This window comes from Capsella rubella, unplaced genomic scaffold (assembly GCF_000375325.1).
Source record: "Capsella rubella cultivar Monte Gargano unplaced genomic scaffold, Caprub1_0 scaffold_18, whole genome shotgun sequence".
NCBI lineage: Eukaryota > Viridiplantae > Streptophyta > Magnoliopsida > Brassicales > Brassicaceae > Capsella > Capsella rubella.
This window is the reverse complement of record NW_006238906.1, coordinates 2,609-28,641: the sequence shown is the minus strand read 5'-3', so window position 1 is coordinate 28,641 and position 26,033 is coordinate 2,609. Positions and strand designations below refer to the sequence as shown.

At 35.9% G+C, this 26,033-nt stretch overlaps 1 protein-coding gene and 2 long non-coding RNA genes across 3 annotated transcripts; 2 read left to right on the top strand and 1 right to left on the bottom strand.

The window, feature by feature from the left end:
* Nucleotides 1-12,993: 12,993 nt before the first annotated feature.
* Nucleotides 12,994-14,722, bottom strand: LOC111829089. The gene is made up of 4 exons (XR_002832652.1): nucleotides 14,401-14,722; nucleotides 13,762-14,301; nucleotides 13,385-13,678; nucleotides 12,994-13,295 (listed from the first exon to the last, which is right to left on the bottom strand). It is a non-coding gene; the product is annotated as an uncharacterized LOC111829089 (long non-coding RNA).
* Nucleotides 14,723-22,749: 8,027 nt separating this feature from the next.
* On the top strand, nucleotides 22,750-23,330 carry LOC17874479. The gene is made up of 2 exons (XM_023777826.1): nucleotides 22,750-22,761; nucleotides 22,863-23,330. Exons 1-2 carry the CDS (start codon nucleotides 22,750-22,752, stop codon nucleotides 23,328-23,330), a joined length of 480 nt encoding a protein of 159 aa, XP_023633594.1.
* Nucleotides 23,331-24,662: 1,332 nt separating this feature from the next.
* Nucleotides 24,663-25,871, top strand: LOC111829090. Its single transcript, XR_002832654.1, has 3 exons — nucleotides 24,663-25,193; nucleotides 25,600-25,682; nucleotides 25,794-25,871. It is a non-coding gene; the product is annotated as an uncharacterized LOC111829090 (long non-coding RNA).
* The last annotated feature ends 162 nt before the right edge of the window (nucleotides 25,872-26,033 follow it).

The window sequence follows — 26,033 nt, the reverse complement described above, 5'->3', positions numbered from 1 at the left end:
ACTTCTTTGAATAACTTCATCTGGTCTTGTATTACTTCAGGTTCATCAGCGAGTACTTCAGGTCCGTCCGGGAGTACTTCATCTCGTACGTCAGGATGTACCATCGTCAAATCAGTTGCTTGGTAAATGATTCCTCCTGAACCGGTCTTCTTAGGGTTAATTTGCTGGTGAATAATTAACACTAGGCCTTGAGCTTGTTCAGCACTCCATATAGGCAAGCATTCTCCAAAATGCTCCATGTGAATCGGTTTGGTGTGTGGACTGGTTTGCTCTCGGTTTATTCTGGTTTTGATGTCCGCATCAAAAGAGAGGATTCGTGAGAATATATTACACTTGATCTTCAGTATTGACATGAAGCATCTTGATGAGGCCTTTATCCAAGGACTGTGTGACAGTCCACTTCTATATGTTTGGTGCCCTCGTGAAAAAGGGGTTTGTGGCTATGTAAATCGCTACAGTGCTATCTGAGTATAGAACTGGGAAAGAGGGAAGACCACATCATTTCACAAGAGATGAGAGACGACCCCAATAACATAGAAAATCCCGTGGTTGATCTTCTACTGTCAGGACAAGAAGCATAATCAGAATCTGTAAAGCCTTTAAGAGTGATGTCTGGATCTGCAGAGTAGAAAAGTCCTTGTCCAACAATGCCTTTAATGTACTGAAGAACCTGATACACGGCTATGAGGTGAGTAGTTTGCGGTGCAGAGGAGAATTGACACAACTTGTTTACAGCAAAAGTAATATCAGGGCGAGTGATAGTGAGATACATCAGTCTCCCGACAAAACTGCGATACATCTCTCTATCTTCTAATAAATCACTATCACTCTTTGATAATTGCAGGTTTGGAACCATAGGGGTTGTAACTGGTTTACAAGCCAACATGCCTGAAGTTGTCAACAGTTCAAGAGCATATTTCCGTTGACGAAGAGAAATACCAGAGGAATTACGAGCCACTTGCAAACCCAAGAAATACTTCAAAGGGCCAAGCTCTCTCACTTTAAAGCTTCTGTCAACTGTGTAGCTCACGTAGCAGTAGTGCTTGCAATAAGGATGTCATCAACATAGACCAAAACTGCAAGATATTCATTACCAGAACTCTTGACAAACAATGTATGATCCCCATGGCCTTTAGTAAAACCCAAACGCAGCAGAGAATCAAAAAACTTAATAAACCATTGCCCAGCTGCTTGTTTTGGACCGTAGATAGACTTCTTGAGTCGACAAACAGCATTCTTAGCCAAATGGTCCCCCTTAATCTCTGCATAACCTTCAGGTAAACGCATATATATGTCCTCTTCCAAATCCCCATTCAAGAAATCATTGAAAATATCAAGTTGAGTGAGAAACCAGTTCTTAGAGGCAGATATTTTGAGAAGCAATTTCACAGTGACCATTTTTGCAACAAGTGAAAATGTCTCAATATAATATAAACCCTCTTTTTGAGTGTAACCTTTAGCAACCAACCGTGCTTTATAAAGTTCAAGACTCCCATCAGTATGCAATTTCATAGTGAAAACCCATTTACACCCCATAACCTTCTTACCGGGAGGTAGAGTAGTAACTTCCCAAGTATTAGTTCTTTCCATAGCTCCAATTTCCTTATCAATAGCCTCACACCATTCTTTGGAGTTCTTTGCCTCAGGATAAGCTTGAGGAATCAGAATTTTGGTAATGTTGTTGATGTATAACAAATAAGATTGTGAGATGTTGGAATAAGAAAGAAAAGAGGAGATAGGAAGTTTTCTCACTCGTTGATCATAAATTTGTGGTGATGGAGAAATTTGAGTTAAAGAGATAGGAAGAGAAGGAACAGTACCTGAAGACAAAGAATCCATTGGTGTGAAAACATCTGTTGTAGCTTCAGTTTCTGAGAAGTAGCCAATGGAAAAACTGTTTCATGAAATTCAACATTTCTAGTTATATAGATCACATTACTTTCCAAATCCATTATCTTGTACCCTTTATAACCTGCAGGATAACCCAAGAAGAGACATGCCCGTGCTTTGGGATGAAACTTGTGTCGCTGCTTAGGTGATGTAGAGCCATAGCAAAGACAACCGAAGGTTCTAATGCGGGTGTAATCTAGTTGCTTACCAGTGAGCAATTCAAATGGAGTTTTGTTGGATAGAAATGGAGAAGGTGTGTGATTGATCAGAAAAACCGCAGTCAAAATGCAATCTCCCCAATGAGAAAGAGGAACCTGAGACTGGAAATATAGAGCTCTGGTCACATTCAAAATGTATTGGTGTTTTCGTTCAACGACCGAGTTCTGTTCAGGTGTCTCAGGACAAGAGTGATAAGGAAAGATGTCGTTTGACTAATAGAATTGTGTAAACTGCAGTTCCTTAACATTATATGATCTAAATAATTTCACTCTTTTGTTGTACTGATTTTCAACTCCAGTGATGAAACCAGGAAACACAGTGAGAACATCACTTTTATTCTTGAGTAAGTAAACCCATGTTGCCCTGGTGTGATCATCAACTATAGTTAAAAAATATCTATATCCTTCAACTGTTTCAACTGAAAATGGTCCCCAAACATCAATGTGTAACAACTCAAAAGTTGAATTACAAATGTTTTTCAGAAAAATAGGATAGCTTCTTCTACTTTGCCAAATGACATACAATAAGCAGTTTTCTTATTCTTGTGTCCAATAGTTCCCAAAACTCCAGAAAGAACATCCAGTCTTGAGTAAGAAGGATGTTCAAGTCTCTTGTGCCACATACCAATATCCACCACTGCATTGACTGAAATTGATGAAGATTATGTATCTAACACATATAGATTTACAGTTCGAAGACCTTTACCAATCATCACCCCCTTGATAGGATCATGTATTTGGCAAGAAGAGGTATCAAAGATCACTCGGGAACCAAGATCAGATGTCAAAGAGCTGATACTGATGAGTTGAGACCACTGATCTTGATGGGATGCCATGTTGGCATATTTACATAACTCTCCACAGATGTATCCAGAGAAACAAAAACATTTTTGTCATGAGACACATGGTGAGTTGCACCAGAATCAATCAACCATGTGTCTGTGGACAATGTATGTTTTGAGGCAGCCTGAATACCAATAAAAGAGTATGTGGAGTTAGAAAATGCGATACCGGGGTGATCTAGAGCAAAGTGAGATGTGCTAGCTTCAGCAAGAACTATTATAGGAGGTGTAACCCGAAGTTGAGAGCTGAAAAGAGCAATGAGATTGTGAAGTTGATCTTTAATAAAAGTTCCAAGTAAACCATCAACTGGTGCTGGAGAGTTCTCTGAAGCAGAAGTAAGAGAAACTTGAGCAGCAACCACAGGTGGCTTTTGAGCACCAGATTTTTCCTTAGAAACAAAACCAGGAGGGAACCCATGTTTACGATAACACCTCTCAGCAATATGTCCTACACGGTTGGAGAATGAACAGATTGGTCTACCGTTATTTGGAACATTCTGAACATATATCACTGCAGGGGAGATTGAAGAGAAGATGTCAGTTGAGAAACTTGAAAATCTGTGGAAGGAGTCACAGGAGAGAAACTCTTTTGGCTATCATCATGATCCAAAATGTTGTAAACTTCAACAAGAGTAGGCAATGCTTTCTTAGAAATGATATGACGACAAACAATTACATAAGACTCATTTAATCCAGCCAAAAACTTAACAGCGCAGCATGAAGAAGCCTTCGATCGAGCTGGTTTCCTATTCGCACGAGCTATAGTCACCATTGTTACTCAAAGAGAGAGCAGAGAGAGATGAAATTTAGCTCGAGAAAGGAAGAACATATCAAAAATCAAAGAAGATTTAGAGCTCAGATGGCTCTAATACCATATTAATATCGAGAGAGAATGAGATGAAAGGAGAAAGTTTGTTATGGAATAATGATTTTCTCATTCAATTAATTGTAAAACTGTACATCGTTCTGTTTATATACATGTATGCTATATCAAAAATAACCGGAATAAACCGAGAAGCGTAAATACAATATACATCCTCCAATAACTCCACAAATCCGAGTTTCAATTCAGAAAAGAGTTAGAAAACACTTGGATGCAAACTCAATTGAAAAGAATAAGATCATAAACATGTTAATGCTACAAATACACTTCATCTTTCTTCAGTTTTGGTGTGTTTATTTGATAAAATCTGAAATGAGTGTTTTTCCTGGTGTCGTAGGAACGTATAAGATTCAAAGGAGATAGTCAAATCATTTAATATGTTATGGTGTTTGTGCTTGTGTCTTACACACGTATTGATCTTTATTGGTTTCTGAAATTAGTGTTTGTGTTTGTGTCTTAGGAACATTTCCTTACTGGTTTCTGAAATAAGTGTTTGTGCTTGTGTCTTAGGAACGTATCCTTATTGGTTTCTGATTATCTGTTTGATGCAATTTTTAATAACAACAATTAGTGAGATAAAATTTCTGAAGCTGCATGATAAGAATGTCATTCAGCTGAAAGACATTTGTTCTGACATATATGTGACTGTGCAGCTTTCAAAATCACAACGAGGAACCATTACGTGAATGTACTAAGTCTCACATGAATGTGCTGAGATTCAAGACAGCTGCAGGGAAGGATGGCCACAAAAGGCTTCAAAGATGGAATACAAGGCAATTGAGAGTGTTTTAAACCATTAATTATGTAGTTGTTCATCTACTTTTTAGAAGTTTGTTATTTTAGGAGTATGATGTATTCTTGGTTTTAATTATGTTGTTGATTTTATTTGTAATTCAGTTTTTTAAAATTTCATGGTTTCATATTAATAAATATAGTAGTTTCATTTTTAATATCTTTCAGTTCCAAGAAACATTATTGAGAATTTAAATATATTGAAAAATTATTAATATAAATATAAATATCATTATTAACATAATATATAATTTGTATATATGATGTATAAATACAATAATAAATACAACCATAGTCGTAAATTAGTCTTCATTTAGTCCCTAATTTTGGCGACTACATTATGACTAAAGTTTGTAATCGTAACATAGTCGCTAATTTAGCGACTATGCTACGACGAATTTTACGACTACATTATGACTAAAGTTTGTAATCGTAACATAGTCGCTAATTTAGCGACTATGCTACGACGAATTTTACGACTACAAACATTAGTCGTAATGTAGTCACTATTTAGCGACTAAATTTACGAATAATTATTTTATCGACTGTCAAATTACGTAACACACCATTTAGCGACTAGATAATGACTAATATTATAGTCGTTAAATGTATGTTTTTTTTGTAGCGCGTACATGCTGGCTGGTTCCTCTCGTACACGTATTAGAGTAGGGAAACTAGACACCGCCCACAGCAGTGGCGTAGGAAAAAAAACAAGCCATTAAAGAAAGTATGTGAACAAGTAAGCTAGCTTTGGTTTTTGATGTTGAAGATGGAATATCCTAAAAATGGAAAGCAGCAGATGAAGTGATTGTAACAACGAAATAAGCTAAACGGATGGAAGATACTGTGGTCCCAAATGGGTAACCGCTGAGTCATCAATGATTTTTATGAGGTGAAATTATCAAGGATTGGGGGGGGGGGCACTTTGACAATTCCTACTTTGAGGGAAATACGTCGTAAACATTTCCTCGATTTCTTGTTCCTCCTGTAGACAAAAAACAAAATCCAGTCGTCATGTGTTGAATTTGAACCGATCATTGGCTTATGATCATGCTCATATTGTGGTCCCGGTGAGTATAAGTTGAGGTCTTGAATTTTTGTGGAAGGCTTCTTATGAGGTCCATGTTATTAGCTCAGATCATTGTATTATTGACATTCAAGTTAATCCAGTTAGTCAACATCGTCAATTTGTGTACGGCGATTCGTTAGTTGATATTGCTGCTCTTCGGGATGCACCTTCGCCTGTTTTGGGTGATCTCAATGAGATAATGGATAATTCAGAGAAGATTGGTGGACAAGTAAGGGCTGAATCATCGTTCTTTCCATTTAGGAATATGATGAATGATTGTAGCCTACAAGTTTTCTTGTGTAGGAGAGCTTAATAGGATGTTGATTCAATGTCGCCTGGTTTCATCTTTTTCTACGTGTACAAGCTGAGTACCTGAACCGTATAGGTTCTAATCATCTATGTTGTTTACTTAGTTTATAAATGAGAACATGTTGCATAGAGGGAGGTTTTGATGATGTGATAAAAGAAGGTTGGGCAGTAGTTGAGACAACGGAGATGAAATCTGTAATGAGTAAAATTGAAAACTGCCGAAGATTTCAAAGAGCGTATAACCGTTTTAAAAACAAGATTGAGGTACAGGGTAATAAGCTTCTGTTGTACTTTCATTGCTTAAAAGATTATAGAACAGAAAAAAAAAACTGTTTTGGAAACAGCAAAGTAAGGAGAAATAGTTGTGTGAGGGTGATCGTAACACAAGATTCTTTCATGCGAGTGTGCAGCGAAGGAGAGTGAAAAACATAATTATATCTCTCGTTGATGTGAATGGTGTTGAACAATTCTCTGAAGGGTCAAAAACTATTTACTAGCTCAAAACAAGAATAGCCTTAACCGTAACTTTAAAGAAGAGATTTTTCAGCTTATATCTCTTCAACCGTAACAAGACGAGTAAGTGCAGTTTTCATGGTACTCGCAACCCACGGAATGTATTAGCGGGTCTTCTAGAGATGTTCTTAATTTTATTAGTGATCTGTTGAAATCATGGTTAAGTGGTTGGCATGAGAAAACTCTATCATTGGGAAGCAAATAAGTCATTTAAAAAATTGTTGCAATGGCTTTACCAGTATATGTTATGTCATGCTTCCGGTTGACCAAACACCGATGCAAACAACACACAGGTGCTATGGCTAACTTTAGGTGAAAGGGAGTGAAAACAAGAAAAATATGCATTGGGTATCCTAAGATCGCCAAATATTCAAGGCAAACACAACTACAGCCATCTCCAAGTCATGGTAGGATAATTCTCTTCATGCTTCGTCAACTGCCTCGAATTATAGACAATCACCTTACCCTACAACATTAACACACACTTAATACCAACTCTCCACGCATCCATGTACACCAAATATGGCATGCTCAGGAAATGCCAACTCTAGAGTAAAAGTCAACATCACCTTTAGGTGTGTAAAACTCTGCTCACACTCCAGTGACCACACAATAAGACATTCTTCCCCGTTAGCTTAGTCATCGCCTGAACCATACTCGTCAAACCCTTGACAAAGTTTCAGTAATAACCCGCTAACCTGCTACACCGGAAAAATTCTGGATCTCGATAGGCTTTGTTTGCCTCGGCCGATCTTTGAAGGCCTTAATCTTCTCTGGATCCATAGAATCCCCCTTCTCTGAGAAAATGTGACCCAGAAAACCAACTTCCCGCAGCCAGAAACTATACTTCTCAGCTTAGTGTACAACTTTTTCTCCCACCCATTCTTTAACACGTTCGGTCCGCAAATTAATTACTGTTCCTCGGCAGTCTTAGAATGCACCAAGATGTCTTCCATGAAAAAGATCACGAACTCGCCCATATATTCCTGAAACACACTGTTCATCAACCTCATGAACACCGTCGATTCATTCTTCAACCCGAATGGCATCATTATAAACATGTGCTGTCCGTACCTCGTCCAAACGTCGTATTCTCAATAAAGGGTACTTGTTCTTCATAGTGACCCAGTTAAACCCTCGATAGTCGATATACAACCGAAAATTACATTTCTTCTATTTCAGAAACAACACTAGTGCTCCCAACAGTGAAGTACTCACCCGGATAAAACCCTTATCTCTGCAATAAAAATCTCGTAGGATGCTTTCGACAACGGCGTCGTCCCTGGTTCCAACTCAATCTCGAAAGGATCTGACCGCAACAGCGGAAAACCCTATGACAACTGCACACATCCTAAAAGTTCTACGAGTTTGAGGATGTGTGAAGTTGTTGTAGCAGAACAGGGAAGTGAACCGCCAGATCCACCTGGTACGACTTCGGAGACCTCATAGATCGAAATAAGGCCTCTAGTTACAATCTTCACTTGTCAGCTACAAAGGGATCGGTACCCCCGAGAAGCGTACTCATACTAAGCCTCTGAAGCTACTCCCCCATCCTCAGGTGGTATGACTGATCAACCATCGCACCTACACCATGCTGCAAACCCAATCCAACTGGTTGCACTCCCACAAACACTAGATGCACAACCACATTCCCTGGTAACACATCCACAACCCTTGGTGGTCCCACTAGAGCCAGCACTGGCACTGCACCCGGTAACCGCTCCAGCTACCGTGTCAACGAATCCGCCTGATGATTATCTTGACCTTGGCTCCACCTGCTAGATCACCCTCAACTAGGTTCCCAGCCAAACCTGTTTGAACCCTTGCAACTAGACAAACCAGTACCGCCTCCGGTCAAACCTGGCTCCATGACACTCACACTACCCTCACCTAACGGCCCCTCTTGATGCACATGCGATCCGCCAATAAAATTTGTCGTGATAGTCTGGCAAACGCTCTTGTCGCTCCTCGAGGCTCTACCCCGCTACCTACCGCGACCACGCAAACGACCACGACCATTACCTCGACTACCATCAACTCTAGCCATCTATTATAACACAATAAAGGCTAATAACACAAGGCAAAATCAATTTTACCAAAAAAACTTATCGTGGGATATCTTTGAAGGCTTAAAGAGGATGATACTAGTTCTACATGCTCAATCAACTGACTAACTAATCATAATCAAATCTAGCATGCATCCACCAAGTATCGCACAACGGTTGACAACATACATCAATAATTGCTCGGGTATTACCCTCGATATACTAAACCGAAAGGTAGGATACGCGAGATTGATCACAGAGTAAAGATACTGTAAAGACTTAAGAGACTCGTTCTTAGCTAAAGCGGACAAGATTTGTTTGTTTAGTTTTCAGACTTGTAAATAAAAATGCAAATAAATAGAGGTTTAAACTTATGAATGAAAGACATTGAGGAGCAGGGTATTTCACAGAACAATGAATAGTAAATGAAAGCAACAAGGATTCCACATAAAGAATCGTTCTTAAACATGAACACAAATTTATATTACTCCTCTCTCAAACAATTAATCACTAAATTCAACTACTCAATTACTAGACTCTAATTTGTAATTTCCTAATCAAATTCGTATTATCGAATAGGTTCATTTAGTTCACAAAGCATAGTAACATCAAATCTCACATGCTAGAAATACAATGCTCAATTTACAGTCATTTAGGCATTTTATTAATCATCTCTGAATCATTTGAAAGCCTAAGTACTAAAATGGGGTGATCAATCATATTCTAGCATTGAGAACAAGTAAATTGAAGTACCATATAATAAGAATCCATTAAAGCAATCAGTCCACTAATTCATTGAATCTTCTACTTAGAACCCTAAAACCCAATTGAGAAACTACTCACACATAAACTGAAGCAAAACAAATAGACATAGAATGAAACATGATCCAATAGATTAAAATAGATCCAACTTTCTAGCACCTGCTCATGACTCAAAACACGACTCAAAAGACACACAAAAAAAAAAATTACGCGACAAACGACTGAAAATGGACATTAAAGAAAAGATAAAAGACTCCAAAAGCACCATATATCCACCAGCCAATAGGAAAAGAAATCACCAATTCAATTCTTAAAGCATTCTAAACATCAGTCTTCAAACCATGAGATTCACAGACCCTCCATAACAACCCATTTAACTAAGCCCTAGAACCGTAAGGGTTCTGATACCCCATCAAAAAGACTCGACTTTTTTTAATTTATTAATTAATAGTCCAATATCTACTAATTAACCTAACCGAGTTAAACCAACAATATCATCATTGTCATACAATAAACCATCATGGACAACAAGAACAAACCAAACCAATTCTAATTAATCATAATATTAACTAACCAATCATAAAATCACCACAATTTACACCATCAACCTAGCATGCTTCTAATTCATGTTCTAACAACATAAAATAAACATTAACCAACAACCGAGACCCTAGATCATCCTCCTTCTCATTGCCATGATTCCACGTCACACTTTATCTACACCACAAACACAATGAGATGCATGAGTATTATCACAAACACTTAGTGAAGCGATCCTCCCATCTACTAGGCTATACACAAGCAATTAAGATCATGATCACACATCAATAATACCAAAGACAGCCAAACCAGTCAATCAAAAACACAAACTGCGCTCACAGAAAGCTGATGTCAGTCGATAACAACAACTGGCATCGATCCACACCACCACCAAATAGGACCACAAACTGCACTGCGAACAACCGACATGTGTCGTTCGATACCTAGGAACTCATCCAGTGTCGATCTCATCCACGAAAGAACCCTAAAATAACCACCACATCATCTCCCATGCCGACACAACCAAAGTACATCCACACAATGCCATACAAACACCTGAAACATATATACAATAAGGAAAATCAATCCACACATCACGTAAACAAAAATTACACAACCTTAATACTTAGATAAGCCATGGTCACGCACTCACCTTTGGTTTGGATTGAAAGGAAGACAGAAACAGAGAAAAAGAGCACCACATTAACCTATTTTCACACCCACAACCACAAAAATTCCCTTCTCCTTGCTAGAACCCTCAAGGGAAACCCACATAAACCTCTAAATCTCTCACAGGCCACACCTTAGCACTAGGATCCTCACACAAGCTTTTCTATCTTTCTCAAACCTGTAGGAAGCGACCTAAAGCAGAGAAAACCTCCATGGAGAGTGGCTACTTGAGTTTTAAAACAATTTAAGGGTTTCTTCCAATTGAAATCGAGCTAAACCGATAATTAAAAACTAAACCGCCAAACCCAAAATCACTGGTTTCGATTGACACACTACAACAAAATATTAATATTGTTAGCATCTGATTACTGCTACTAAAAGTCATTGATAGAGAATTTTCAAAAGCTATGTATGCGCCAACTATAATAGGTCGCACACATATCATAACGTTTTTCTAATCTTATGAATTTTTTTATCTATAATAGCGTTGTTTTTTACTTGCTATAATATTTTACTACTTAAAATAGTTTTTCTTTACGCTATTAAAGTTTTATGATAGCGTTGCTGTAACGAGCTATTGTTTTATCAGTTTTACAATAGCTTTAAATATTAATGTTATATATTTCTTTAAAATTAAAGCAATGGTTAAGTGTTGCACATGTTTTCGTTGTAGCATTTTTCTATGCTATGGTAATTTATAAGTAATGCTATGCAATATGAAATTTTCACAGTTTTCATACAACCAAAAATACCTGATACACATGATTATCAAACAAGTCTCAAACCAACATTACATTACCAATCCAACAAGTCATTACCGAATTCAAATTCATCATTCAAGTCACAATACAAATCGAAACAGCAGAGTAAACCTAAGTCTTTTAATATAATATCACTTTCTCCTTTGGCCACCTTTGGCCATGCAATGGCAGTTCCAATTGCATCTCCAAGACACTCTGTTTCAGACAACGGCCTCCAAACAAGTGCAGTATTCACATTCACTATATCAACCCAAACCTTAACTGCGTTATCACCCAAGGGAAAAAAACGAACAGTCTACTCTGGGTTGTCTGACGCCCAACGTCCTTCAGCAACCGCCTTTTTCTTCCGCTAATATGCATTAGCTTACACTTCTTATTTTCTTTGGGAGCATCACTTGGACCGTGACGCTACAATGGTTGCAATATAACATATTTATTAAAGTTAAAAGAAAAACATCTTAATTTGTAGTGGAGACTTAGAAGTGTAGAAATTGAGCTAATTACCTAAGATCTTTGAAGTGGAGACAGAGTCAGTTGTGGTGGAATTTTCTTTACAGGCGCTGGTGGACATGAATCTTTTCCTTTCTGCTTATGAGAGTTAGAAACTGGAGATGCAGAAGTTATACCTTTTGATGAAGTTTTTGGACTTGGTTCTTTTGTAGAGGAGGTATGTGGCTAAAGAGCGGACTTTTAACATCGTGTCTATGTGGTATCTTCAAAACTACACTTATTAGCAGGCCATGCTATAAATGACTTCACAAAGTCCCCAATGTATCTTGTTTCTATTGTTGGCCTCCATAAGAAATTATTTTTAACATGTACCACATCGAGATATACTTTAACTGCATTTGGTCATAGAGGAATATTATTAACCAACGCTTTTGGTTCCTTACAATGCCAACGTCCTTCACCAAGCACTTCATCAGTATTACTAGACCAATCTAGTAGTTTGCATTTGTTCAAATAATCTGTTTTTTGGCTCTGTCAAATGCATAAAACAATAATCTCAGAAAATATCAACACATTGAACTAATATGTATAGTTGAGTGTAAGAAAATGTTACCCTTACATGAATGTCTTCAGAATAAAGCCACTGGTCTGATTCAACACATTTATTGAGAGGCCGTGCAATGATTTTACCAAAAGCTAGACCAACATTATAAATCTCAACTGTAGGTCTCCAAAGAAAGGCTTCTCAGATAATCGATGTATCAACCAAAACTTTAAAAGCAAGAGGGCCCAAGGGGATGTTATTCAGAAAGTCATCCGGATCAGTGCAAAGAATAAGTACTTCAGCCACTTTTTCAGCAGTACCATCCCAATCAACCAACACACAACGTCAATATGCTTATTTGTTAACACTCTACAGTAAAATATATATCAAGATTGTGAGTATTTACTATAAGCATATCAACTAAACAAGCTCATATAAATTAATTACTTTTCCTATAACAGAAGCTGAGTTCTCACCAACTTCAGTATCTTGCTTGTGTCAAATTTAAAACCAAGTTAAACAAACATATGGAGGAGTAATGTTTCAATGTAAACCTATTTCTGTTTAACAAACTTGTTGTTTAATTCTCTTAATCTCATCTTCCAATTTATGTACTTTGTGAACCAACTGATATTGTTTCTCTTCCATGTCAACAATAAACTTTTGGTCAATTGAAAACAAGCTAACTTGGTCTTACTCATGCTTCTTCCCATTGCCCTTAGACGACCTAGATTATCAGGTCCTTATAGCTGTGAAAAGGGGTCATCTCGTGGGTTTGTTGAAGTTGATGAACCAGCATTATCAACCAACTCAGCTGCTTTCTTCTTCATACATTACAAACATGCATATGGTAAATGAGAATATAGACCAGAAAATGAAGAACAACATTAAATACTTAACATATTTTTCAGCTGCTTTTGTGTTGACTGGAGTACCATCCTTTTTACTATGTGACTGGACCCAGACCTTTAGCCTACTCACTTGAGATGGTTCGGAACTTTGTTGTGTCTGTTACAAAAAGAACACATTGTTCAGAAAAGACCAAACAAGATGGTTTAGAAGAGTAATATTATCAAAGTTAAGGTAGTAGATTTTACCAACTCTTATGCCAGCCTGGCCATTCCTTTGCGGCTACAAGTGTGTGGTATTTGTCTTCGCCGTCTCTCTTTGTAAGATTCACTTATACCTGCAAATTCTAATCTAGTCTTGAGCTTCACAAACTTACGCCATTCTCGTGGTGAAACATTCTTAGGTCTCAGATTCATTCGGTCTTGGTTAGTAGATTTGGATCTTATCTAGGAGACTAGTCTTGATTTGGAGGAATTCCAGAGGCATCCCATTTGCCCCATCACAGGATTCTTCTGGAACTCTTCATCGAGGTCAAATCTAGCCTGTATAATTGACTGATTTAACATTAACACAGAAGCATAAACAATGAACAATGACACACATGAGTCATGTAAAGAAGTATGACCTATACAGATTTCCACAAAACTGCTCTCAGTTCGTCAGTGATTTTCTTTCAGTCATCAATGGTGACAGGAACATGTTCCCGCACTAATTGACCTAGATAAGAGGACAGCTTTACTGAGCCAGGACCTATAGCCTCTCCCATGCCATTGAATTCAAATATTTCACAGACATTTGGATATTTAGTTACATTATTCATCTTTGTTGATCTTGTTTCTCTTCTGACATTTCAACATAACCAAGAGGCTCATCATCTTGAACACCTTCTTCATTTTGCCTTCCTTCCTCAGTCTCTCTTTGTTCAGCCACTCTTTCTTCCTCATTCTCCTTTTATGCATTCACTTCATCACTCTCTCTTGCATCAGCCGCTATTTCTTCCTCATTCTCTCCTGTTTCATTCACTCTTTCTACATCATCGGCTGCAGTTTGATCAGGGTACACAGTACACATAAATTCCGGCTCATCTTCATCAACAAGTTTCTTCTTTGATTTCTTGGACTTCTTAGTCGTCTTTGTTGTCTTTTTATTCCCTATTGTGATTCACCTGAAACAATTAATAAGAAAAACTAGTTACAGTAAACAAAGATGACACAGAAAGATCTCTATATGAGTAAAGTAATTAAACAAACAGACAATCATATACCTAACATAAGCATATCAACACACAAACGCACATAAAACATAACACACATATATGCCTTCACAATTAGTTCGCGCATTTTGAGCATTTTCTTCTTCCTCTAACTCAATATCCATTGGAATTATTGATGGCATTGGTCCTATATATGTGTTTCCATCTTTTTCAACTTCCTCGCTATATCTTCTGGAAGGACCTTTTAGTAAAACACACCAACCAGTTTGATCATTCTCCTTCGAGTAAAAGACTTGCTTAGCCAGAGATGCCAATATGAACGGATCTCTCATGAAAGAACTTGACTTTGATTCAAGTTAACTAACGTGAACCCACCTTCTACTTTAACCCCGTTACCTCTAACTGCCCATTGATACGGGAATATAGGAATGTAGAATACATTATAATCCAACAGTATAATTTCTAGTATTCTCCCATAGTAAGTAATTAAAGCAGCCACTTGTGAAATATCCTTTGCACTCGCTCTAAACATTGCAGTAGCCTCAAATCACAGAGTCTACAGGGTGTCTGAATTTCCCATCTTTGCTCTTGTTAGTAGCATGCCACCTTAATTTTCTGGCCATGTCATCACACCTAAACAACCGCTTTAGCCTAGGAATTATTGGAAAGTACCGTAAAACTTTATGTGGTACACCTTTCTTTACCTCACCGGTTTCTAAGTTAACCTTCCACCTTGAAGCCTTGCAGTTTGGAAAATAGTCAATCTTCTTCAACTCCTTTCTAAATAGGCAGCAATCATTCATACACGCATGAATCTTCTCATAACCCACATCAAAATATTTAAAAAAATTCTTTACATCATACAATGATGTATGCAGCACGTTTTCAGCTGGTAACATCTCTGACAGTGTATCAAACAGATCGTTGAAATTCTTGTCAGACCAGCCATTCTATGTCTTGAGTCAAAAAAATGAGACAATAGTTGATAGCTTGCTCTGACTTGTGCAGTTTGGATATAATGGGGTTTCTGCATCTGCTAACTTTTTCTGGAATTCATCTTCTCTACTGTCCTCTACCTTCTCAATCACATAAAAGTCATCTGCATCATCAAACCGATGATCTTCATAATCAGCAGCTCTGTATAACCCAGCAATCTCTTCATTAAAATGATTTACTTTCTCTTCAGCTTCAAAAACTGAGTTATATTCTCCATGATGGTACCAGTCCTTACGCAGCTTGTAAACGTCATCCATACCTCTTGTTACAAGATGGTCAACAACATAACTACATGAATGACGATCTACAATGCGACAGTCTCTACAAAGAAAAATTATGAACTGACTGTCTCCGTTATCTACTGAGATAGTCTTGACAAAATTCCATGCACCTATCTCATAAGCATGATCAATTCTACAAAGATGCACTCATGCTTAGTCTAACATTATATGATCTTACCTTCATTAAAACCGTTTGAGCAACAATGCATATTAACTAGTCATCAAATCAATATTTGTATAACCGATTACAATTTAACTACTACATATAAGCAAAGACATTGAATTTTAAAAACACATCAAACAGACACAACAACCAAGATATAAGTAAAGCCACTTCAATGTAATAAATCAACCTAAATATACTACGAGAAAAAGAACAGTTGCGCAGTCACTCTAATCTCATAGCAAACCCATCACATAAACAATGAACAATGCTCTTTATCAAACAAAAATAACAATACAGTCTCTGTAGTATCTATTAGTGAAAATATTGAGAGCAAACCTTACACCAAATTAAGAGCAAAATCCAATGATTGGGTGATAATGTATAGCTTCGTAAATGTGTTTAACATGTCACCAAAACTTGGAAACATTACAAAATCAGTATACTCATTCGTGAATCTACTTAAACTTGAAAGAATCAGTAATGTAAATACCTTAATCCAATCCAAATCAAACCCAACTTTGCTTAGATATGGTTGCACAAACAAGACATTTCTTTTAAATGTTTAAATCTCATAAAGTAAACCTTGAGAGAACCTAAATCTCATAAATAAAACTTAAATCTCATACAAAAAATTGGGAGAACAAGACTAAGAAGATATAAAGCTATGAAATAGCTTGCCTAGATATGCAATCAAAACCAGATGTGCAATAGAGAGAATGATATCGAGCTGAGCACTGATGGAGGATGAAATCGACCTGAGATGTGCGACAGAGAAGATGAAATCCACCTGAGATGTGCGAAAGAAGGGATGAAATCGAACTGAGACAAGAGGATGAAATGGAGCTTAGATTAGCGACAGAGGCGATGAAATCGAGCTCTTACCTGACAGAGGCGATGAAATTGAGTTTGAAATAAAGACTGAGAGGATGAAATCGAGCTTCTAATTGCAATAGAGAGGATGAAAACGAGTTCCTCTTTTTGGGGAAGAAAACATAATTTGTCGAAGAGGGATAAAACGTAAGTGTTGGGCGCTTAGAACTGAAAATTTTAGTAAAAATTACTAAGTATTGGGCGCTTAAAGATATTTTATTATCCCGCTTATCGTTTTGATATATTAGCGTTTTTCTATTGCTGTTAATAGAACCTAAAATCTCAGCATATCACTTAGCGAAATCGTGCTATCTTAATGTGCTATCAAAGGCAATTTTTGTAGTGAGTACACCCATAGTTGGTGTCGATCGATAGTGTCCTAAAAACTGGACACGAGCTTTACAATTTCAACCTTGTTAGCTTGTTATATTCATTAGATTATGATCATGGCCCTTGTTATTAACTCTTTAACTAGGATAGGATCCGCGCTATAGCGCAAGAGAATATTTACATATACATATGATTTATAACGTATTAGAATATGCTATATTTTTATTTTATTGCGGTGTGGTCAATTAAGGTGTAAAATATATTTATGTAAAGAGTTTGGATAAAATAATAGAAATATAACAAACTTTAGGTTCTCTCACGTTCCATTGTAGAATTAATAATCTAGACCTTGATTCTTGCTATTCTATTAAGCAATGTTTAGGTTTCAAGGCCCCACATTTAAACCTGTCTCACAGCTTAGGATTTGTTTGATTACTTGAGACCAAGCAAAGAATAAGTTTGAGAAAGTTGATATTTCTGCATTTTACTTGATTTTGCATTGCATTTATCCTTCATTTTCTTGTTTTAAGTCTTGTTCCTTAGTCATTAGGAATTTTAAACTCTGTTTTGCATCTTTAGAATAGTCTTACATTAGCATTGCATGCATGGTTGCATTTGAGCTTAAAAACATATGTTTTGGAATCTAATTGAGCTAAGGAATGAATTTAAATGGAGTTATGTACTAAGACAAGTGGAGAAGTAAGAAGGAGACTTGGAGCACACAACCACATCACACAATGAATCAAACGATTGAGTATGTAATCGCGTGATTGGAGTGAAGACTGATGCTCGACCGAAGCACACGATGAACTAGACTACCTATTAGTGACTTAAGGTTTTCCTTCTTTCATATAGATAGCACATTTGTCAATTAGAAGGATCTCGCTTTTAATTAACGTATAAGGCTTTTAGCCACCAAACTTCAAGAAACTTGTAATCCAAATATGTTTTAAGTTGTTAAGAACTTGCACTTGCTTCTTTGTACAATATTGATCCTTAGATCTTGATCTATATAAATATGTCTATTTTAATATTTTTCTAGGTTTGTGTTCTTCATCATATTTTATGGGTTTTAAGTAGTGATTAGGGTTGTTAAGGATGTATAGATTATATGGAGAATCTTAGTCTATTAGGATGCCTAAACTTAGCATTGATTGGTTTCTGTTGTGGAAAAATGTCTTATTAGCTAGTTTCATTATGATCATTTGGAATTAGGTCTTAGACATTTCAGCACCAAAAGTGTGTTTGATGAAATGTCTGAAACAACTAGTACCAAACATTTACATTTTTAGCCTAAGCGATTAGATGTCTAAGATTATTATTGACATTAATGATTTAGAATTTAATGCTTGCTTGATCATAATTCATCAAAGCAGGGGCGGACCCAGAAAAAAAATTAAATGGGTGCAAAATGTAGCACATGAGGCTTGAACCCATGACCTCAAACATAACATGGGGGCAGTTTAACCATTTTGACACTTATAACTTAATAGGTTTGTGGGTGCAACTGCCCCCACTTTCTTCTATGTGGGTCCGCCCCTGCATCAAAGGGATTTGACTTTAGATGTGATTAGGTTAATTTGATAGTTTATGCCAAGTAACTAGATTGGATAGTTTATGAAGTTCATTGTCTAGGGATAGCTTGATCGAGTTTTTTGGCATCTACTTAGATTAAAAGACTCCACTGAATCGATAACTGGTTATCCTTGAGAGCTTAACTCTTTTCATTTTTTAACTAGTTTAAACTACGTTTCATTTACATTTTATGTTAGGTTTTGGGTGCTTAGCTTATATTCTATAGTTTCACTTTGTTTAAATTCAGTTGCACTTAGGATTATTAAAAACTACACAAAATTGGCTTGGCTTTTTAGTTCATGTTACAATTCTAACTGTTTACCTTCGCACTTATTTGGATCGATGAACCCTTTATGAAATTCACTCTCCGGTAATCGTTTAAAAAAACTCCGGTATTGTTCTCACCAAAACCTGCAAAAGCGATGAGATGAAAACTTCCGGCAAAAACTGCAGAGACACAGACAGTCTGGGCAATGTGGCTTACCATTTTCTGTTACATACAATGGAATGTCTTTGTATCGCTTTGCTGCATACATCAACATCTCCTCCATCCCTTGAGGATAAGTAGAAAACCAATTTACTCCAGTCTGCATCATTATTAAAAATAATTACTCATAAAGGTTTCTGAAAAGATTTCCACTTTGAGTTGGCCTGTCTGCATACCGGTTCGCCTAAATGTGAACCGTCTTTAAGGGCGTTTGCATAAACGAAACCTTCAGCCCTCGAACCTCCTTTGCCTGGTTCACATGCTGAATGAAGACAATCTTTCGCGTATCTGCTTGTGTACTGATTAATCCCAATGAAGTCTAATCCTTACACTGAGGAGATTGAACATAAAGGATTAAAAATCCTTGTATCAACAAGCTCTATAACATATGAATTATAAATCGAAGAAGTCAAAGCCATCGAAATCGACGACAACAAAGAACTTTCTTACTTTTTACCAACTGGTTTGTTCCCAATAATATTATATCAAATTCTTTGTATGCAACATATTTGATGTTAACATTATGCAACATATTTGATGTTGACATTATGCAACATATTTTATGTTGACATCTGCTAAGTCCGCACAACACGCATGCACGAGTTGGACACTGAAATTCCTCAAAGGAAAAACATTGCTATAAATTTACATCTACCAATTCTTATTGTGAGCACATATAGAGATACAAAACCCTCAGACATAAAAATTTGATATATTTCTTACCACACTATCATGCACACTAGTTCCGTACTGCTCTACGTTTAGATTCCGAGTTATAAAATGGTACATGAGAGTGTTGATCTTGATAAATGGATGAAATATGATGAATGGACCTCCCATTTCTCTCAATTTCATTAGAGGTTGAAGCAAACTAAGAAACGGATCTAATTTTCATCCATGGCATGGATGCTTCGAGATCATTCAGATCTGATGGTGAACTGGTGAGCTAAGAGACCGTTGACGCCATTGTCGATGAAAGCAAAGAGGTTTCAAACTATTTAACGACGTCGGAGAGCAAAGATATCAAAGAAAGTCGGAGTCGTCTGAACTCGTCCAAGATTTGTGCTTGTGAGCGATGACAGACAGAATTGTCTGAACTCGTTTTAGATTCCGGGTTGCGAGCGACGAAGAAGTTAAACAGATGATGAGCATGTAACAAATTAAGTGTTTATAACACAGATATATAATAGGTTTTTTGTTGAATTAATGACAGTATTAATGGAAAAATAAGTAATAAATGGTAAGTTAGAAACTAAAACTATGTTTAACGGTATTTAAAAGAATTTCTCTTAAGAATATTCTTTCGAATTGGCTTTGAGTTGATCTTAAAAAGCTGTTGACAAATTATTTAAACACATACAATGCTTGTTCCGTTCATTATTTTCTGTAGTAGTTAATTTTTACAAGCTTTTCTTGGGCTTTATTTCTAGCTAGACTCATCTATTTCACGGATCGAGATTGAGTCATCATAATTAGCATCAGACATACATTAATATAAGAAAACACTTATGCTACATGCAAACATTCCAGACGAGCATGTGCAGGCTATGTCACTTAACCTTGTTTATTGCCTTCCAGTTAGGACCGATCATATCAAATTCTCGGGAGATCCTCAAGCCACCAAAAAAATGAGAAAATTGTCTAGATTGACATGAACAGTGACAAAAGTTGTATGGACTGCCACTTTCTTAATTGGCTTTTCTCGCCTGCCACACTCAACAACAAGTGGACAACTGGGGTGTGTAGAACCAGATAAGAGGATGGTGGACAACTGGGAGTGTAGAAAAAAACCTTCTTTTTCGTTTTTGATTTGCTATCTAAATACAAACAAAATCAATAGTCCTATGGGTAATAGCTTACCTTGTCACCAATTAATGCCCCCTGTAGCTGTCGAAAATAATGTATCATCCCATAAAGTTTTTGAAAACTATGCAAAATGCTCTCCCTTTGGTAAAGGGTATTTTTGTCTATTTGCCCACAACATTTTTACTGTGTATGGCACTCCATAGAAGACCAAAAGAAAAATGGTAGTTCCAATTTTTTAGGGTGTAAAACTGGCATTTTAGATAATATTCCCCCAAAAAAATCTCAACTACTCTTTTTCTAAAAACTAATTTAGGTTTTATTTATTTTAAATCAGAAAATAGAAAAAAGACATCATAACCCTTAAAAGTATATAGTATGTACGACCCAACCAATCTAATTGGTTCTTTAATTACCCGAACCCATTGTTTCTGGGGAAAAAAGCTTAAAAATACCTAATCTATTTTTTATTTGGACGTTTAATACCTAAATTTTTTAGGTTAGAAGAATAATACTCAAAATAATAAAAACGTACAATTTAATACTTAAAATATTAAATATTGTCATTTCTCTATTTACGATTTCTCAACAAAATATATATTCCAATTTTAACCCTATTCACTTCTATTTATTATTAATGCATAAAAGACTATATTTTACTTTACTATTTCATTGTAATATTTCTTTATATCTTTTATTAAAAATATATATTTCATACTTCAATATTCATTTTTAGATATGAAATATATAATTCAATATATATTTCGTTGGATCTCTTAAAAGTTTTGGATAAAAATATAATACAATTTTTGGATATAAAATATACAATTCAAAATATATCTTTCATTGGATCTCTTAAAACGTTTTAGATAAAAATGAAATATGAAATATACATATCATTTTTGGAAATGAAATGTATAATTCAATATATATATATATCTTTCATTAGATTTCTTAATAAAATATATTTGGATAAAAATGAAATATATATTTTGGATATGAAACATATAACTTAAAATAAACCTTTCATTGAATCACTTAATATTGTTTGGATAAAAATGAAAAATGAAATATATATTTTGAATTAAATCTATAAATTAATGATACAATGAAATATTACTAGCAAATATTTGTTTTTTAATAAAATTGTAATTAATTTTATGTCATTTATGCATTAATAATAAATGTAAATTAAGAAGGGTAAAATTGGAATATTTTTTTTGTTGACAGATCGTAGGTAGGAAAATGTCAATATTTAATAGTTTGGGTATTAAATTGCACGTTTTTATTATTTTGGGTATTATTTTTCTAACCTAAAAAGATCAGGTATTAAACGTCCAAATAAAAAATAAATGAGGTATTTTAAAGCTTTTTCCCCATTCTTTCTGGGTTGAATTTATCTTAAGCAATTAACATTTTTTTTTTTTTGAATTTTCTAGATTTCGAATCTTCTTCTCTTTCGCACAATATAGAAACCCAACTGTGTCTTTTCCTCATATATGGATAAAGTTATAAACAACTCCAAATTTGTATAACTTCATATCGATTTCTTCTGTTCGATTTAAGTTTAAGAAATTTTGTTCTCAAAACCGTGCACAACTAAGTACAACTTGGTTCAATTATTCCCGTTTTAAAAAAAAAATACCCAAACCAAAAGATACAACTTGGTAATACTTGGGTACACCTAAATGTAGATTGTAAGATTTTGATGAGGAAATTGATTGGTTTATAGGTTTTTACAAATAACCCGAGTGAACTTGGAGACCACAATCCTTCAGATGCAATATAAGTTTTCGATGAAGAAGAACAGTAGTTACCAATTCCAGTTGATTATGAAGAAACAAAGCCGTCTAATGGGGATTCAACAATAAATCTCTTAACCGTATATAACTATGTATAACTTGGTATAACTATGTTGATTTGTAACTTAAAAGTTTTTAAAACTAAAAAATACAACTTCGTAAAACTTGGTACAACTTAATATGGATTGTATGATCGTATATAGATATTTTCAGTGATTCCTTCGTCACACCTACACCTCTTTAGAATTGGTGTTGGTGGACTCGATGTAGCATCTTGTTTGGACATGATTTCTTCTAAAACCCTTGAAGTTCCCTTGCGGGAGAGCTCTATCGCTTATCGTTCTAGCACCCTTACATTGGAAGCAGAAGATATCATGGCGAAGACTACCTCTTTACGGAAGAACACCCTCTTGTTGGCGTGGAAGGAATACATTTTGGTTTTGCACTTGTCGTTGGATTCTCAGCTGTTTACAAAACCTTGGAAGTCACTTGAAGTCACCGTTGAGCCTGGAAGAATTTTGCTTGTTCTCAGCTTTCTACACCTCCGGTTTATCTCTTTGTTTTTTGTGTTAATCTATTGTACTGCCTATGTGTTTGCAGCCTCTTCAGCCTTTAGTGATGTGTACTTTGTAGCAGGTCTTATGCTGTCTTTCTCCTGTAATGGTGGCTAATTATGTTTTTTTTTCATTAATAAAATTGTGGTTTACAGAAAGAAAAAAAAACAATCACAAGATCTGAAATCGGATCTCAAATTATCAAAGCCTAATAACTGGGGAATTTGGGATTAGTTGGATGGGAAAATAAATTTTTTTTTTTTTTTTTTTTTAGACAAAATTTTCAAAAAATGGGGAAAATGTGGGCCACATCGTATAAACTGCACTAAAACACATGGAGTCGCCAAACATGACACGTGGCACCGCAGAAATGAACATAGTTGTTCCTAGTTTCCAAGTTGTACTCTCTTTTATATAGTTGTATTTTTGAGATTTTTAAGTATAATCAGTTATACTTTTATTCAAACAAAACCTTTGTAGTTGGACTGAAGATTTTACTTATTTTTATTACATTCCCCATATCTTTATGCAAAAATATGAATCAAAACCTTATTTTTGTGTGTTTTGCAATGTAAATGAGTTAACAATAAGATAGTCATCTTAAAACTATAAGGTCTTTCTTGTATACAAATGAATTTAATGAACACTATTTTCTTCTTTTTTTCTTTTCTTTTGATGCTATTTTAGAAGATTTGTCACACAAATTTCAATTAATAAAGTCAATATGAAAGATTATTAACATTTTCCAAAAAATCTATTTATAAAGTACCTATGAATTTTTAAGAAATTGGTCGTAGTTGTACCGTTAGTTGTACAACATTTTACAAACTGAATACGAGCAAAGACATACGTAGTTGTACCATTACAAGACCGAGTTTTACCAAGTTATACAAAAACATAAAGTAAATATATATTAATTAAATACACTAATCTTGAAACTTATCTTGGTTCTGAAACTAACTATCCAAGTTTCTCTCAGACTATCTTTAATGCTTTCGGAAGGTTAGTCTCTGTTTTTTCTAAAAAGGATAGAACTTAAACTAAACTAGCACATAGTAAAATACCAGTAGTACCTTAATTGACCCATAATAGATGATTATCAAGTCAATGTCCATTAATTGTCTACACAAGTTTCAAATCTAACTAAAGGAGATTTAAGCTAAAAGTAATAGGAAAAAGAAAAGATATGATTTAAAGATTTAAGTTTGAGTTTTAATGGTGAAAGACTGGGGAGGAAGAAGCGACGATGGAACCGATTTTAAAGTTTTTTTTGTTTGTTTTGACAGCAACAATTTTGGATTTTTTAAATAATTAATTTAATTAAAAATTGGTTTGATGAATCGGTTTGAATCGGTTTGGTAAGGGAAAACTTGGGTATTCATTAAGAGTAGAGGATTATATTAGAAAAAGGAAAAGTGTCTAGAATTAGGAACTCCGGAGAATTCAACAAAACAGAAATAGAGCAACGTTCTTCTCGGCAAGACACAAAATCGTAATTCAATTTCTCAACCTCTGAATCTCAAATCTCCGATTCGAAATCCGGCGAACATGGTGAGAGATATTGAGGCTGAGATTAGAGACGACCAATGATCATGGTAGCGAAGCATTCTTCGTCAAAGTCTCTGACTCTCCCCACGCCACTTACGTTCCGATGAAATCCAACTACGGCAGTTTGTTTACATTCGCGGTGGTCTACACATTGAGAAAGGTTGCCCTGTTCCTGTAATCCGTGGGTTGAAACCAGTCCCCAAGCGGAGGCTCTGCGTTGGAAACCCTTACCCTAGTGATCTTGATTCTAGCGACTTGCTGATTCCTTTCACCGTGGCCTCTGTTTCGCCGACGACGAAAAAGAAGAATCTTGTTGAGATGAGGATGAGTTTGGATTCCACGAGAAGGAGTTGTTGCGGTCAGAGTCCTCCGGTGATTCATCGCCGTGACGCCGCATTGCTTCTTTCTTCATCACGTCTCAAACCCAAATCGGTACAATTTTTTTTATCTTCATCTTAGTCTCTTCTGTAAAGCGAGTTGATTTAGGGTTTTAGTTACTAAGCGCTTTTTGGTTTCTTGAATGTGAGGGTTTCGTCTCATTGCAAACCAATTTGATGTTTTCTCCTGAGTAATTTTAAGCTAGATTCGTTAGGTGCTTTATGATGTGCTTGATTGTTCTACTTAGTTCAATTCTGTGTTATTTTCTACTTAGATGATTGAGTCTTTGCTGTATCTGCTCGTGTATCTGCTCTCTCCATATGCTGACCTTCGTATATGTCATACCTTTGCTACTTAGATTATTGAGTCTTTGCTACTTAGATTATTGAGTCTTTGCTGTATCTGCTCGTGTATCTGCTCTCTCCATATGCTGACCTTCGTATATGTCATACCTTTGCAGGGGTTAGGGCCTTACTCTGCACCTATCAAGAAAGCTGAGAAAGAGATTTAAGGAACTCGCCAAGAAGATCAACGATCTATGTGGTATGTGCACACTCTTTGCTGCTCAAGTGTTGGGCTTACTTTGATTAGCTAATGACTTCTGTTTACGGAATGACTAAAATGTTTATTGGTTGCTTATATGGAAACATGCAGGTACCAAGGAGTCTGATGGTTTAGCTCGTCCCAGTCAATGGGATCTTGTATCTGATAAGCAAATGAAGCAAGAGGAGCAACCTCTGCAGGTAGGCTTTCTTTCCTAGATAGTTGTCTGAAACGTCTTCTTATCTCATGGTGACTATAAGGGGTTAAGGTAAACGTTATTCTCTGTCCAGGTTGCGAGATGCACAAAGATAATAATGCCAAACAACTGGAAGACGCTAATACGTGATCAGT